The sequence below is a fragment of the Sceloporus undulatus genome, chromosome 1, assembly GCF_019175285.1.
Source record: "Sceloporus undulatus isolate JIND9_A2432 ecotype Alabama chromosome 1, SceUnd_v1.1, whole genome shotgun sequence".
Classification (NCBI taxonomy): domain Eukaryota; kingdom Metazoa; phylum Chordata; class Lepidosauria; order Squamata; family Phrynosomatidae; genus Sceloporus; species Sceloporus undulatus.
The window spans coordinates 360,096,668-360,112,597 of NC_056522.1; the positions used below are offsets into that span (position 1 = coordinate 360,096,668).

Genomic DNA, 15,930 nt, shown 5'->3' on the forward strand with positions numbered 1-15,930 from the left:
TGCAACTGTCCCTGCCAAACTGGGACAGCTGGAGAGTATGTTCTCAGAACAAGTATAATATAATTTCCATTGTACTGAACTTTGATCCAGTACATGAAAAGATGCTGCAGTTGGGAAAATGCAATTCCAGTTACTACAAAGGGATCTGACAAGGTTTTTTGACATCTCAATCCATTTCCTAGTCGCATCTAGAACAAACCTATTGAACCACTGGCTGAATTGAAGTCAACAATTCAGATTCAATGGTTTTATTCTGTTTGGATGTTGGTTTTGGCAGTAGTTCTGTAATCTTGCAAATAATTGTCTAGCTTAGAAAAAACACTTTTATGCTAAAGAAATATTTCTTCATCTGTGCTTCCAACACTATCCTTTAAAAACAAGCCTTTCCTTTAGGCAGTTTAATTTCTTGGGATAGGAAGTATTTCTGGTTTTTCAAGGCTGGTTTTTCACTTTCCATATCCAGAGATAAGAAAACCAGGAAATGATGAGAGCAATTTTTTCCTCTGTCTGGCACTGAAAAATATGCATTAGACAAAATTATATTGTTTCACCTCATTAAAGTGAATCAGTTGAATATACCTATGTGTTGACAATTAATTCAATGGATCTGCTCTATTCAGGGACAACCAACTTGATTCCAACCACTGACTATTAGAGCATTCAGATCCTCTTGATATAATTAAATGAAATGGCATGGATGTAAAGTTAAAGGACCTTTTTTCTTTTAGTATCAAAGCATTTTAAAAGTATGTGGGCTACAAATGGATATAAATAATGTACTTCGTTAATAGCTGACTTGAGAGACTTTTAGATACAAACACTCACAATTCAGCTTTATAGTTTTATGGAATATTGTCTAATGAGGTTTCCTCCTGTTGTCACAACAAGAAACAACATTTCTTCATCAGGTTTGAATTATCAACACCACACTTGAGGTTGTTGTTAATTGCTGCCAAGTTGGCTTCAATTAGTAACTTTTGGATGAGACCTCCAAAATGCCCTGCACATGTTCTCTAAACTCAGGGCTGTGGCTTTCTTGAATCAGTCTGTCCACCTTTATTGTACTCTTCCTCTTTTCCTATAGATTCCCACTTTAGCAAGCATTATCATCTCTTCTAATAACCATGTCATATCATGATACAACCAAGATACAATAACCTCAGTTTGGTAATTTTGGCTTTTAGGTAGAGGTGATGAGTATGTGTGCACACACATGCATTTATGCACACATACGTATACACAGACTAAGTAATATATGCCCTTAGTAATGTTTTTAGTATTGATGTTACTCATAAATCATAATTCCCATGTATCACTGAATGTAATGGTAAAAGCAGTGGCAAAACAACTAGCAAAATTAAAAGTATACCTTTAAATTAGAATATCATATGCACAGCCTAAATATGTTTACATATACATAGTTTCATGTGTTAAAGTGAAAATGTAATAAAATGTGATGTTTTTAAAGATTTTTTTTAAAAAAATTGAAATAAAAAATAAAAAAATTGAAATTTGAAATTTTAATTAAAAACAACAACAACTGTGGAACCCCTCCTTTCTCCTCCCACTGAGCCTCACCCCACCTCTTCAGCATTTTAAAGGGACGCAGGTCTGTTTCTGCCCAAATGCAGATGTTTGAGGATCAGTGGTGTCACTTTTTAGGGTGTCACCTGGTGCACTCCACACGCCCTGCACTCCCCCTCCCCCCCCCCGTGATGCCACTGGGCAAGGTCCAAGTGGACCAGGAAGCTATCTTACACTCTTTCCAGTTTGGGAAGGCCCCATCGCTAGCCTGGGTCAGTCTAGACACAGTTAATATCTTTCTCTGAGAAGGTACCAGCTGAAGTTCAAAGGGTTTTTTTTTTTTGCGAAACCTTTTTGAAAGTAACGTAAAAAAAATTCAACAGAACAGAATAAAATATCTATATATGGGTGCTTCAAACGGATGTAGACTCAAAGAATTGTACAGCTGGAAGTCATCCAAGGGTCATCTAGTCCTCCGCTTGATAGAAATGAAGTACTGCGGAAGCAGCTGCTACTGGTACTATATATATGTAGGACACACATATAAGCATGGAAATCAACTGAGAATGTGATGGGCTTGTGGAGTCAACCTGCTTCTATGTGCAGATTGGTCTATGCTTGATTGGGGAATAGTTTGTAAAAGAAGCTAGTTGTTGTGTGCCTTCAAGTTGTTTCCAATTTGTGGCAAGCATTCTTCAGAGGGGATTTACCTTTGCCTTCCTTTGAAGCTGAGAGAGTGCCACTTGCCTAAAGTCATTCTGTGGGTTTCCATGGTTGAGCAGGGATTCGAACTCTAGTCTCCACCATTATAGTCCAACACCCAAACTACTACATTACATTGGTTCTTTTGTTACAAACAAAAATAATAAAATAATCAATAATAAATTAAGAAAAAGAGAATTAAAATCTAGGATGCAAACTGAGAAATACCACTGTGTTCTGTCAAACCAATAATCCACATCTGTTGAGACTTCCATGTTGCCTGTGTTTTAACAATGAAAAATGCTATCTGACCTGATAGAGATCATGGAATCATAGGAGATGGTACAGAGGTTGAATTTTTTTATGACATTACAAGCCCAAGACATTACTATTACATTTTTGACATTACAATTCCAAAACTCCCTTAGGCAGCATAGCTTTTATAGGGTAACTCAATGGATAAGGGCAATTGCAGAAAATGGTTCTTCAGGTGGAACAGACAGGACTAAATAGGATGAAATGATGTAATGATAATTGGCACAAGTTGTTAATGTTGTGTAATGTGTTCGGAGTGCCTCTTACCAAATCTGTTTAAACTCTTGTGAAACTAGCTGACTAAGAGACCATGTCCTCTGCTGTAATCCAACAGTTCTTTCTCTGTGTAAGGTCTCCTCCTCTTCTTCCCCTCCCTCCCTTCCTTCCTTGGCAATTCTGTTCTCTTGAATTCCTAATAAATCACACCATGCTTTCTAATGGCATATTCTACATTAATTACTGTACTAAATAGACCTGCATTCTACAAGGCTTTGGGCAACATTAGAATAATCATGCAGCTCTTCGGGCTACTAGAGTCAGAAAAGCAGTTAGGATAATTGGCCACTGAAGCCAGGTGAATTGCCGTAGAGCACGGCAACTTTCCAAATGATGAAATAAAAGGGATGTTATTGTTAGCATTTGACTAGCACCAATGGCTTGGCAACTCGTCCTAGACAATGCTTAGAGAGAAAGGAAAAGGATCCCACAAAGTCAGTGGGTCAAAACTGTCTCATCCTCTTTTTAAAAATTTTTTGGCACATTTTAATGTAAAATAATAAACTGGGTTTGTCAGATCATCAGTTGGGTTTCATCTCCCTCTAAGTGGATGCAAAGGAGCTTTGTCTTGCTCCCCTCACTTTGGTGGATGAAAGGGGTTAGCCTAGTTCCAGAGGAAATAAGGTAGGTTCATGGCAGATGTTAAAAGAAATAGATCATATGCATTGCCACATGAGACAGGAGAACTGTTCAGCTATGAGAAACAAGTAAATGTCTCAAAGTACCATGAGAAGGTGGAAACAAAAGATTGAGTAACAAAGAATGATGCTTCGCTATTAAGCCAGACCTAATGTGAGGACATTACTACACATGACTTTTAAACCACAATTACACCAGGAAAGAAGTGGTTTTGGCAATACTTATTGCACAGCGCTGCCTCTGACCTGTAGTTGCTCTGTGCTTGACCCATCTCTTTTTCAAGTGTGCAGGTCCATAGGTGTGAATTGCCAGTCATGTGGTGTCAGTGTTCCCTCCTCCCCCAGTGGCTTCACTAAGGGGGTGCAGGGGGTGTGGACTGCACCAGGTGACACCCTCAGGAATGTGTGTGGCACTACTGCTCCTCATACATCTACCTTTTGGCAGGAATGAGCTGTGGCATTCATCTGCTTCTCTTTAAAATGCTTTTAGAGATGGTGGGAGTGAGGCTCTGTGAGAAAAGAGAGGCTCCAGAATTTTTTAAATTTTTAAATTTTAATTTTGCTAGTTGTCTATTTACAGATACATAGTTTTATTATTTCCAAATTTTCCTTAAAAACATCACATTTTAACCAAATCTTCACCATATATATGTAAATACATTTAGGTTGTGTGTATGATACTGTAACTTGAAGGTATAATTTTAATTTTGCTAGTTGTTTATGTCACAACGGTTAGCATTACACTCAGCGATTACTCAATTTATGAGTAACGTTAGTGCAAAAAAGCATTAGTAAGGATTTTGTATGATGTGAAATGGGAGGAGGTGAATGCAAGGGTGACACCATGAGTTACTGCACTGGCGGGTGACATCAACCCTAGTGATGCCACTGCTGTCCCCCCTCTCCATCACTATTCCCAAGCATCCTGATTATCTTTATTCATTTTTTCTATTTCTTTTATTTCTTTCTTTTTAACTTCAGTCGTGGTAGCAGGGTTCTGGAACTGTGCCAAGAAAGTGGATTTAAAATTAATAAATAACCTAAAGGCATGCTGGGTGGGCATAAGGGAGAGAGAGGTGGTGTTAAGGGAAAGTCAGAAAAAGAGTGTGATAGGGGCAGTAGCCCCAGTTGTGCAATTGAGAAGAGGTGTCATGATGGCTTCTCTACATGTAGTATGCCCCCCTTTTTTACTAGCATGACTGCTGCAAAAATGGGGCTCATGCAATAAAGTCCTTAGTCAGAACAAAGCTGCTGTCTTAAGTTGCAGATGCTCTTCTGTGTGTATGCATTGGCATTGGTAGCTAGGTATTAGAGCAAAGAGCCTTCTAGTTTGGCCATGCAGCCCAGTGGCATCACCAGGGTTGGTGTCACCTGATGTAACTCATGGTGTCATCTCTCACTGCTCTCCTCCCATACCACACCATACAGAATCCTTAATAATGTTTTTGTACTAATGTTACACATAAATGGTAATTCCTAGATTATCGCTGAATGTAATGGCAATAGTTACAACATAGACAACTAGCAAAATTAAAATAAAACCTTTAAATTACAGTAGCATATACACAGCCTAAATGTATTTACATATACATAGTTTCATATGGTTAAAGTGACAATTTAGTAAGATAAGATGTTTTTAAAGAAATTTAAAAAGAATTTTTTAAAAAAATTTAAAAGTTAAATTTCCTTGTCCTCCCACTGAGCGTCGACTCATTCATACTGTCTCTTCTGCTGAGCTCCAGCATTTTAAAGGGACTCAGGTAAATACTACAGCCTGTTTCTGCCAAAAGGCATATGTTTGGGAAGCAATGGTGTCATCCCCTCTTAGGATGTTACTTAGTGTGCACCTGTGTAGTGATGCCCCCGATGCAGCCTGGGTCATTCTAGGAGCTATAGTAACTTTTCCACTATCTGATTTAAGCACTTTGTACTTGACCAGCACAATCATCAGGTGCTCAGTTTACTGAGAAATAATGCAGATATAATTTAGGGTTTTTGTTTTTTTAAAAAGCAGGAGTGTGCTGATATTAGTGGGAAATGCATGTTGCTTGCATCAAACCATTAATAGTAGAGGTACTAGCGAAAAGATGTGCTATCACATTCTATACAGTACACCCCATTGTACCCTGTTTTCTCTGAGGAAACACATTTGTTATCTAAGTAATTAAATACTGCTGCTTGAACCTTGAGGAAAACATCAATTTCTGCACAACAGAGGCATTGCTTTGGAGGAGGAAGTAAGGATCTCAGACTGTGGTTGTGCAAACATGGTTGTGCACAGATTGCACAATGGTCTGATTAAATCATGGATCTAGACTGAACAAAGATCAAGAGGAAGAAAAACAAAAGGGAGATAAGCATATTTGGAATCTTACAGTAACTAGCCAGGAGTCAAATTTAATTAGGATTTGAAGACTAAGAAAAATGACAGTTGCAGTCACTGGAGAAAGGGGAAGTATCATAAGTCACAAAGAAAGGCAAAGCAGAACCTCCTAGCATGGCCTGTTATGTTTCTCAGCAGAAATATTAAGAATCTCAGACTTGTTTTTATTGATATGGCTCTCCAGATATTGGTAGACTACAACTTCCCCCAGCCCTAAACAGCATGATTCATGCTGAGGAATGTAGAGTGTTTCAGTTCAATAGCTTCTTGGTGGCCATATGACTCCCACTCTTGAGCAATTTCATTTGGACTAAAGTACGTATTGGCATCCCTAATAATGTGGATGGATAAAGCTGTGGTCAGAAGTCTTTTGCCTCCAGTGCCAGCAGTAGTATGCCTCTGTCATACAAGCATATCTCAGTTAACAAAGCCTGTGATAGTGAAGCTTCTCTTTACAATAGAGATGATCACACACAGCTTTTAAACCACAATTATAGTTGTAAAATAGTGCCTTTGGCAATATTTATCACACAATGTCACCTCTGACCTGTAGCTGCTGTGTCTGCAATGCATGGCTACGGATTCCCTTTTCATTGATGGGGAAACTCATCAATAAGCTACCAGTCACACAACAGTCCCATTAATCCTTATGGGCTAAAAATGTCTCTGCTGCAGCAATTACGATCTTGGCAGTTGTGGTATCACAGTCTCCTCCTTCTCAGTCTTATTTGATAAAGAGCTATTCAGTAACTGTTTGCAAGGAAGTGGGCGCAATGGTCTTCAATATGCCTTGCAGCTCTATAATTTTATAATAGGCAGCTAGTTTGATAGATGAAATTATATCAGATATGTTATTGTTGTTATTCTGGACAATTGTATGGTCAATGAGTTGCAGACATTTGGTTTTGAGTCTTATCACAATTGAAAAGAAAACCAAAACTGAGTGGGAGCATACCAGTTTTCTTTGTGCCTCTTTGCATGCTATTTTGGCACTTCCATTCTCCTTTTCAAGGGAGACAGTAATAAAAGTGTGCCGTTTGTCAAATGGATTCTTCCAGTGTGACAAAAGGCACACTTTCATGACCATTTCCCTAGGGAAGAGAAGTGCTATAACAACATGTGGAGAGGCACAGAGAAAGCCAGTACTCTCCGACTCTGTTTTGGCTTTCTTTTCTCACACGATAAGGCTCTTTGTCTATATATCATGTAAGTTATTTTTTAAAAAGAAGACTGCTTCACGTCCACTTTCATTAACAGGATTGTGAATTATGCACACAGGTCTGTGGGCTGTGCTTCTTTCTGGAGGCTGTGCTGGAGTGGTGGCCTGGGGTGCAGCAACCCCAATGGATGTCCTTAAATCCAGGATGCAAGCAGACAGCGAGGGGCAACGTAAATACTCAGGACTAATACACTGTGCCAGGGACAGCATAAGAGAAGAGGGGCTGAGAGTGCTTTTCAAAGGCCTTGGATTAAACTCACTCCGTGCCTTCCCTGCAAATATGGTGGTTTTCTTTACTTACGAGGCTGTCCTTCGGCTTGAAGAACATTTGATGAAATAAAAGTGTTAACACCACACCATCTTAAAAGTGGTTACTATTGCCTGTCTGGAATGAGATTTATCAAGATGCTCAAGTAATTTTCTTTTAAGAAAGCTGCCCATGACATGAAAAATGCTTTGCATGCTTGGGAATCCAAAAATATTAAAGATGTCTATCATTTCCTTTCCCACAATTATCTTCTTCCTTTTGAAGCAAACTGGCTAATTGCAGTTTGCAGTGTCCCTAGTGAAATGAAAAAGGTAGCTTCTTGACCACTGGTGCTGATTCAGAGTGTTGCTGTAAATACTGTTGGGAGGTTTAGTTCCACCCTCAAAACAAGTAACTTTCCCAAGCTCTGGATCCATCAGGGCTGGAAGCAGTCAACCAGAGTGTGTGTTGTGACCTGTGGGATTGTAATGTACAGTTGCCAGTTCAGGATTGTCCCAGGCCCTGAGGTTTCCAAGCTAAAATCAGAGATGTTCCTGTTGATGTCACTGAGCATCATACATTAAGTGCCAACTGCAGTTGCTCACAGTTTGACATTCAGACACACACACATGCACAGAACATTTTTCCTGTTTGGAAATAAAAACAGAAATCTTATCTAAAGGGGCTCTTCATATAGCAAAATGAAATTAGTGGGTTATTTCTTCTCCTTCACTAAGGGAGATGGGATAAGGAACATTTAATCTAGCCTACTTGCTTGGGAGACTATGACTCTGCAGAACCAAAGTCAAATCCCAACTAAGTCAGGATCACATTGGGTGATCCTGGGCAAGTCACATTCCCAACCTCAGATGACAGCAAAGGCAAACCTCTCTCTGAACAAATCTTGCCAAGAAAACCCCATTATAAGATCGACTTTGAGTTGCTATAAGACAAAAACTACTTGAAGGCACACAACAACAACAACCTGCTTCTAGGTGGATGCAGAGAACAGTGGAGGGTGAACCCTGGTGCTACAATGGCTAAGGTGACTATGAAAGAACTGGAAAAGATCCTAAAATTCAAAGACTTATAACTCAGCACAAAAGTCAGAATCATACAGGCCATTGTATTCCCTATTGCCATGTGTGGATGTGAGAGCTGAACAGTGAAGGAAGAAGATAGGAAGGAAATCAACTCATTTGGGATGTGGTGCTGGAGAAGAATGCTGAGGATCCCATGGACAGCCAAAAAGACAAACAAATGGATCCTAGAGGAGATCAAGCCAGAAATATCCCTAGAAGCCAAGATGTCAAGACTTAGTCTGACATACTTTGGACACATCATGAGAAGGAATGAATTGTTGGAAAAGACAATAATGTTAGAAAAGTCAGAGGGAAGTAGAAAGAGAGGAAGGCCACATGCTAGATCAGGGGTAGGCACCCTTTTTGAGCTGGGGGCCGGGTTGCTGTCCCTCAGACAACTGGGGGCCGAAGCCAAAAAATAAATAATTAAATAATTAAAAAAATTAAATATATAAATAAACCAGGACAAATGTAGGACAAAATTTTCAAATGGAGGACACTTTTTAAAAAATGGAGGACACGTGAAAAAAATTGCTGATTTTTTTTAAAAAAAGTTAATATAAATTTCTATAGACAATTGCCCCCCAAAGGCCCTGGCGGCAACCGGCGGCAGGACCGGGCTGGGGCCATAGGTTGCCTACCCCTGTGCTAGATGGATGCACAATTAAAGAGACCATAAATATGAGTTTGCAGGGGCTGGACAGAGCAGTAGAGGACAGGAAGGGGGGTGTCTGGAGATGTCTCATCCATGGGGTTGCCATGGGTCAAGATTGACATGAAAGCAGTTAACAACAACAACAACAACAGTCAGCACAACTGCTGGGGTCCAACAACCACTGTCAGCAACTCAAACAAGTCCTGGGGTTAAATCGGACCCTTGTAGCAGAGCTGGCAATTTCCAGAAGCTGAAGCGTGGCTCCAAAGTCCAATTTGGGATGACAGCAACTGGATGTCTTCCAGGAACTGCAGCAATGCAGGAACCTCCGGGGACACACAGCAAACCGATGCTGTAGCTTCTTCTGATAAACCACCAGAGAAACTAAGTCTCCCAAAGTGCTCTTTATTCACCGTGCTATTATACAAAACTAGATCTCTTAAACTCCAAACCATACCAATCCAACTCCTTCTACAAACCCACACCACACCCTTGCAACCCCTGGGCTTATATAGTCTCCAGACCATGTGGTCTCCCAAACCCAGTGAGTTCAGGTGTGTAACCATGTCATGTGTCTCCTGTGCAATCTAGACACATGGTTTCATCATCCATGGCTACGTGCACTTGGGCATTGAAGTGTCCTTGAGCCAATGAGCTTCAGCTGAGCTTCATCAGCCTTGCCACTCTGCTGAATGCTCATGGCCAAACACACACACATCAAGCATCTCCCTGTGTGCTGTGTTTTAACCTTTCAAATCCCTGACAACAACAAAAAATGCTAATGTCAAGGAGTTACTTTTTTAGTATGGCACTGAATGTCCCAATAAATTACCTAAAAGTTGTGGGGCTGAGCAGATAAAGCTGAATACTGTAAAGGACTGGTTCTCAAATGGTGGTGGTGGTGGGGGGACATGAGAGTTGCTCAAGAGGGGCATGAGCCTTGGATGCATTGATCGCTTTTTCTCCTCCTCCCATTTTTTTTTCATTTTTTCAATTTACACATCCATAGATACTGAATTTACTTAAACAATTTACTTAAATAAAACTCTTCTAATTGGAATGTCTTTTTTCTTTATGAAATGTCAAAATATGAATAGCCATGAATGTGTGAGTGAAAATATGCACACTAAATAAACAAAATATTTGTATTCAAGGGGTGTGTGTGACATCCGCATGTAAATGTAAACAGAGGTCCCGTGGCTAAAGTGTTTGAGTATCCACTGCTGTAAATGTTCAAGCGATCATAGAAAAGTAGAAATTGTTTTTTTTGCTCTGAATTTGACTTACTCATCATCATCATCATCAAAAACAACAGAATTATTCTCCTGACAACTACTCGGATCTCAAGGTCATGTTGTAGAAAGAACACATTTATGTTGCAACAGTTTGTCAAACATGCAACTTTTCTAGAATACTGCAGCTTGATATAGAAACAAATGTCTGAGAGAACAAGAATACCTTTCAATTTACATTGTTTCAAAAAGAACAATTTGCCACTTTTAACGCAGTTCCTGTTTAGATAAGAGTGATACAACTCTTCAGAACTGTCCCCTTCTAGGGATATAGTTGCCCCTCACATTTACTTATGTCAGTTTCAAGAAGGTGGTGAGTTGTTTGTGTGAAGCAGGTATCTTATGGAGAAATGAGATATTTAGACACATGACCTCAAATTTATGGGATAGGTACACTCAAAGTACAGTAGTAGGCAAATATGTTCCAAAATAACTGTAGTGCCTGCTTCGGAGAAGTAGCTCAGTACAAACTACATAAGCATATTCAAAACAACTGCCAGATGCTTCTATTCATCAGCATTTATGCAGTTATTTTAGGAAGATTCTGTAAGACGAATGCATATACAAAATATATGGCCTTACATAATAGGCAATGACGTCTCTCTGTTCTGTAAGATCTCCCAGTTTTTATTGTGTGTGGTTTTGGTTTGTACAGCTGTTATGCATCATTCACAAACAATTCATTTTACATCAGTATGACCAAGCCGCCCTGCAAGATGTCTGAGCAGGGCTGACTTCTGTGTCACCCTTCTGACTTGGTCCTTTTGAAAAGCAATGTTTTATTTTTATCTCAACAGTTGTATGCTTCTGACATCATGATCCATTTTATTGACTTACGGCAGGTTACAAGATTGTAATTGTAAATTTCTATCCACATAAATCTTTGTTACACATCATTTTAAAACTAATTAGCACTTAAAGCATGGAAGCAGCACAATGGCAGAGTGTGCTCTCAATGCATATCATGCAGGATAGATGCACTATTATGTGTGCTTCAGATCTGAACCTTCATGTGATACTTTCTTGAGCATTAGTGTCCTGAATCAGATAAGTTCCATGTGGTCCAGCTATCTATATCCAAAAGCAGCTAGTCACATGCATCAGGATGTCTATCAGTAAGGATCTCTACCCCCTCCGAAGCATCCAGTTACATGGCCGGTGTATGTCTGTCCCAGTTCAGTGGATCAGAATGTGGAAAACGGAACTTTACAGGCTTCAGGAATGCTACCCAGTATCATAAGCTCCAATTCATTATGACTCAGTAGAGTGTGAAAGGACTGCTTTTATTGTGTATTCCTGCATGGCAGCAGGTTGGACTGGATTGCCCTTATGGATTCTGGCAATTCTATGATTCTGTGATAGTACAAATGGGGTTTTTTTTTTGGGGGGGGCATAAAGTCTGAATTCTAATGTGGCGATTTTGGAGGAGGCACATTCCTGGAATGGATGGGATAGGTGTGTTTCTTTGGACACAGTTCTACCAAACTCTGTTCATTATTAAGCAACAGCTTCCTGGGCTATAAGGCACAGCTCAGAAGTCAGTAGTAGCCTTATAGGCTGCAAAGCACAGCTCACTATCATGCAACTACTTCCCAGGTTTTGAATGAACTCTTATCACAGAACAGAGAAACAAGAGAAGAAATTTGTGGGATCTCCTGCAGGGTGAGTCTGACCTGTGAAGTGTAAGTTCTCCAAATCCCATGTAGGGGCTTTATGAAACAGACATGACTCCTTCTTGGCCTGGGGGAAGGAGCACAGGAATCAATCTGCAACTATATGGGCACCAAACTAGCAAGCCTATTAAGTCTGCCCCATGGAGTCAAATTCTATGGGGCTCAAAAAAGGAATGCAGGACATTAATCAAACTCAGCATGAAGGTCCAAAGAAGACAGCTGTGTTATACAATAGTTCCTCCAAGATACTCAGACTGTACATCTAACAAAGATGAAGCAACTTAAGAAGCTGACTTACACTACTGAGTCAGACTATGGATCCATCCATCAATATTGTTCATTCTGACTGGTGGCATCCCCCTTCCTCTAGTAGTTTAAGGCAGGATTCTTTCCTAGAGCAGTCTAAAGATCCCTTTTATCCGTAATACTAACTAGGTCCAATCCTAGTTAGTTTACAAAATCATATGGGTTCCAGTGTTTAGGCTGGATTGCACCTGTTTTCCCTGTCAATGTACCTACAACCCAAAGAGACTACACACAAAGGTTAAGGTATATGTCCAACCTATGGGATCATCCCACCTCTACCTTTTGGTATACAGATTGTTCATATTGTACTTGGGTTCACTGGGCTGTATGTAAATGTTATGGGAAATTTGCAAAGCAGTAATGGGCAATTTGTGTCCCATCAGCCCTAAGCAGTAAAGCCAATAGTGAGAGACAGTTGAACAAATTGGACTGGAGGGGCACAAATTATCCCCTCTTGTGTAGATGACTGACAAACACAATCCTAATCACTACATGCATACAGTTTTAGTATCTATACCAAGCCCAACTGAATGTACTTCAATTAATTTATCAGGGAAATGCTCAGTATCAAACGGCTCTCTTGAATTCAGTGCAAGTAACACTTATTTTGTTAAAATCAGGAAAGAGTCCACAGAGCTATCAGCCAAACTCTAATTTTTATACCACCTTTCTTATGAAACAAATTCTGTGATTTATTTTGGGGACTTTTTAGTAGACTACTTGCTATCCTCAAGTATGAACATTGGTTTGGGACAACTGGAAATAATAAAGACAGAAATGAAATTGAAAGGTAAAATTGAGCTGTATTTACTTTAACTGCTAGAGCAGAGAGAAATTCTATTCTCTTCTACCAAACTTAAGCTAAGATTGTTGTTCCCCTGTTCATGAGCTCCAGAACTCTGAGTAAGAAGTACTTAAATTAATACAGAATTCTAAACACACTTCCAGATTGGTCAGATTAGAACCTATTTAGAATGATGTTAAAAGTAGATTACAGTTTCTAGCTTCTTAGAATATAATACATTGAGCCTTTGTTGTTGTGTGCCCCTCAAATGGTTTCATCTTATGGCAACCTTATGGCAAACATATTGTGGATTTTTACTATTAGATTTAGAAGTCAGTATGGAAGCCCTGTCACATAGATTATTGTCCTACCTCATCATGTCATGTATATATCTCATAAATTCTATCCAATTTAAGTAAGAATTGGGCAAGAGGTGTTCTGCTGAACTGTGTATTCAGGCTGGTTCTAATTCTCAATGTTTACTACAAAGAAAAATGTAAACTTTACTTCACTTCCCACTGCAAGCCTGTTGTAAGCTTAATATACACAATGAGGTGGATGATGTCTTGCTGGAGAATTAAACAAACATCAGGAGAGACATGTTACTCTTAATCCTAACAATTACATAAAAACAGCAAAATGAACAATTTCCTTTGTTCAGGAGGTATGTCACTATTTCACAGCCTAGCCTGGCTATCTTCAGTTATGATACAGGCATTTTGTATCTTATATATCTTGCATCTGCAGAGATAATACCTCACCATCCCATGCTGCTCCTGAGAAGAAACAGTTATTATTATTTATCCTGTTACATAGGGTAGAATAGTACTTTGCCAAATCCCAGATTCTACTATCAAATTCAGCACACCCTGCATATATCTCAGAAAAGTGCTTTTCAGAAGAATATTCACCTGTTTTATGATTTAAATAGTAAACATGAACATACTTATGAATGCCCTTGTGAAACACACAAATATACCATGACTTGAGAGATGATGATTATACAGTTAAGACCACTGTAATCTGAAAAATAAAGAGGAACAGGAACAAACTGTACCAAAGAGGTAAGATTATCTTTAAATCAGGAACTCCTAGTGGATATAAAAGCATGCCAACAGAGATCTCAAGGCTGTAGAATTTGGCATTACACGGAAATCTTTACTGATGTAATGTTAACATTTTTGCTAATAACATATTCCACAGATCAAGGTACTTCTGTTGATGAGCAGTCTATTATTGAACAATCTTTTCTAGATGACCAAGTTATCCAGCTAACCTACAAATGTCTGTAACTTATGGATGGTTCTTTCAAATTCATAAACGATGTTTTCCCAAACAACTGTTGACACACATGGAAGAAAACTTTGTAAGTAAATTGTTTGAAGTAACCCTGACTTCAACCCAGACGTCATCGCAGAAAGGTGACATATAACAGGGTATGATAGCATCAATCCATTTTGTTCTGAATCTACCGATAAATTAACATGCACTTCTAGGATTAAAAATCAAAAGCTAGCTTTCGCGGAGTCATGAATTCCTTCACCATTTCATCTGTGACCTGCTTTCGCCTTTGCTGGTGAGCTGCAATCATGGGCTGAAGTGTTTCAATCAGTGTCTTCTTCAGTTCTCCTGTCAGTAGTGCTCCACTTGTATAGGCCTGCCACAAGAACATAATGGTCATATCTAACATCTGGTGAGTATTTTGAAAAGACAGCAGTTGATGCAAAACACTCTCCCTTTATTAATGAGACACCCCAGTCCCTCTTCTGACTAACTGTAACAGAAAGGGATGTTTTAGGCATGGGAGTTTTGATTTTATGACTCGTGCAGTGCCTTTTAAGTCTAAAGGCACATCCTGAGGAAGAGTTACCAAAGATTAGCTACTTTTTACTTTACACTACCACACTGTATTTAGACCAGATAAAGGTGAAAATAATGGACTTTCTGGGGGCTTTGCACACCTGCTGGGTAAATTTTTACAAGGATTTTATAAATGTTTATAAAGATGCAATGCATATATACATATATATGATCTTTTTATGTACACATTTTTAAAAATTTTTTTAGATGAACTGGATACACCAACAGATGCTTGCCACTTTTTTTCAGAGCTCTTGCTCTGCTCTCATTGAGCTTGTTCCCACTTAGGATTTGATACGAATTAAAATAAAACGTTTTTAATAAAATCGAATTAAAATAACACTGTTGTTATCCCGCTTTCAGAATCGCTTTATTCATCGTTCCCATCTGCTTGTTTAATTCGGATTTTTTACCTGCAAGCGTTCAGTAAGCGTTCTCACTTGGCATGAAATCGGTGTTTAAATAAATTCTTCTCCTCCATACCTTATTTGGAGTTGTCAATCAATACTACGTCAGAATGACGTAACGGTAACCCGCATTAATCTGATTCGATTTATCTGTGACATCGTTTCCATCTCTGTGACCGTTTCTGATTCGATTTATTTTTGGCGTTTTTTTTTTTAAAATGGACCAATCAAGGCGCTTAAACGATCAAACGTCATAAGCGCTGTCTGCCTTATTATATACATTTTCCCTCCGAATTTAGTAGGAAACCCAAGCTCTTTCCAGAGGAACTATGGGATAGGTTTTCCAGGGCACCATCCCCGCTTCATGTCTCCTCAGACAGCCAGGCAGAATCCCTTCAGAGAGCCCACAGAGATCAATGGGGGATGCTTCTGGCAATGCGAATTTAGTAGGAAACCAAAGCTCTCTCCAGAGGAACTATGGGATAGGTTTTCCAGGGCAGCATCCCCGCTTCATGTCTCCTCAGACAGCCAGGCAGAATCCCTTCAGAGAGCCCACAGAGATCAATG

General features: G+C 39.4%; 2 protein-coding genes across 3 annotated transcripts in view; one reads left to right on the forward strand and one right to left on the reverse strand.

Annotated features, from left to right (window-relative positions):
• SLC25A47 (solute carrier family 25 member 47) overlaps nucleotides 1-7,645 on the forward strand; it is a 30,849-nt gene extending 23,204 nt beyond the window's left edge. For both annotated transcript variants that reach the window (XM_042440369.1, XM_042440362.1), the window contains exon 7: nucleotides 7,117-7,645. In XM_042440369.1, the coding sequence (XP_042296303.1) occupies nucleotides 7,117-7,397 (281 nt within the window). In that variant the 3' untranslated portion in view covers nucleotides 7,398-7,645. The remainder of the gene's footprint in view (nucleotides 1-7,116) is intronic.
• Nucleotides 7,646-10,939: 3,294 nt separating this feature from the next.
• Nucleotides 10,940-15,930, reverse strand: part of WARS1 (tryptophanyl-tRNA synthetase 1) — a 35,722-nt gene continuing 30,731 nt past the window's right edge. The window contains exon 11 of the mRNA XM_042448103.1: nucleotides 10,940-14,753. Coding sequence (XP_042304037.1) covers nucleotides 14,595-14,753 — 159 coding nt within the window. The 3' untranslated portion in view covers nucleotides 10,940-14,594. The remainder of the gene's footprint in view (nucleotides 14,754-15,930) is intronic.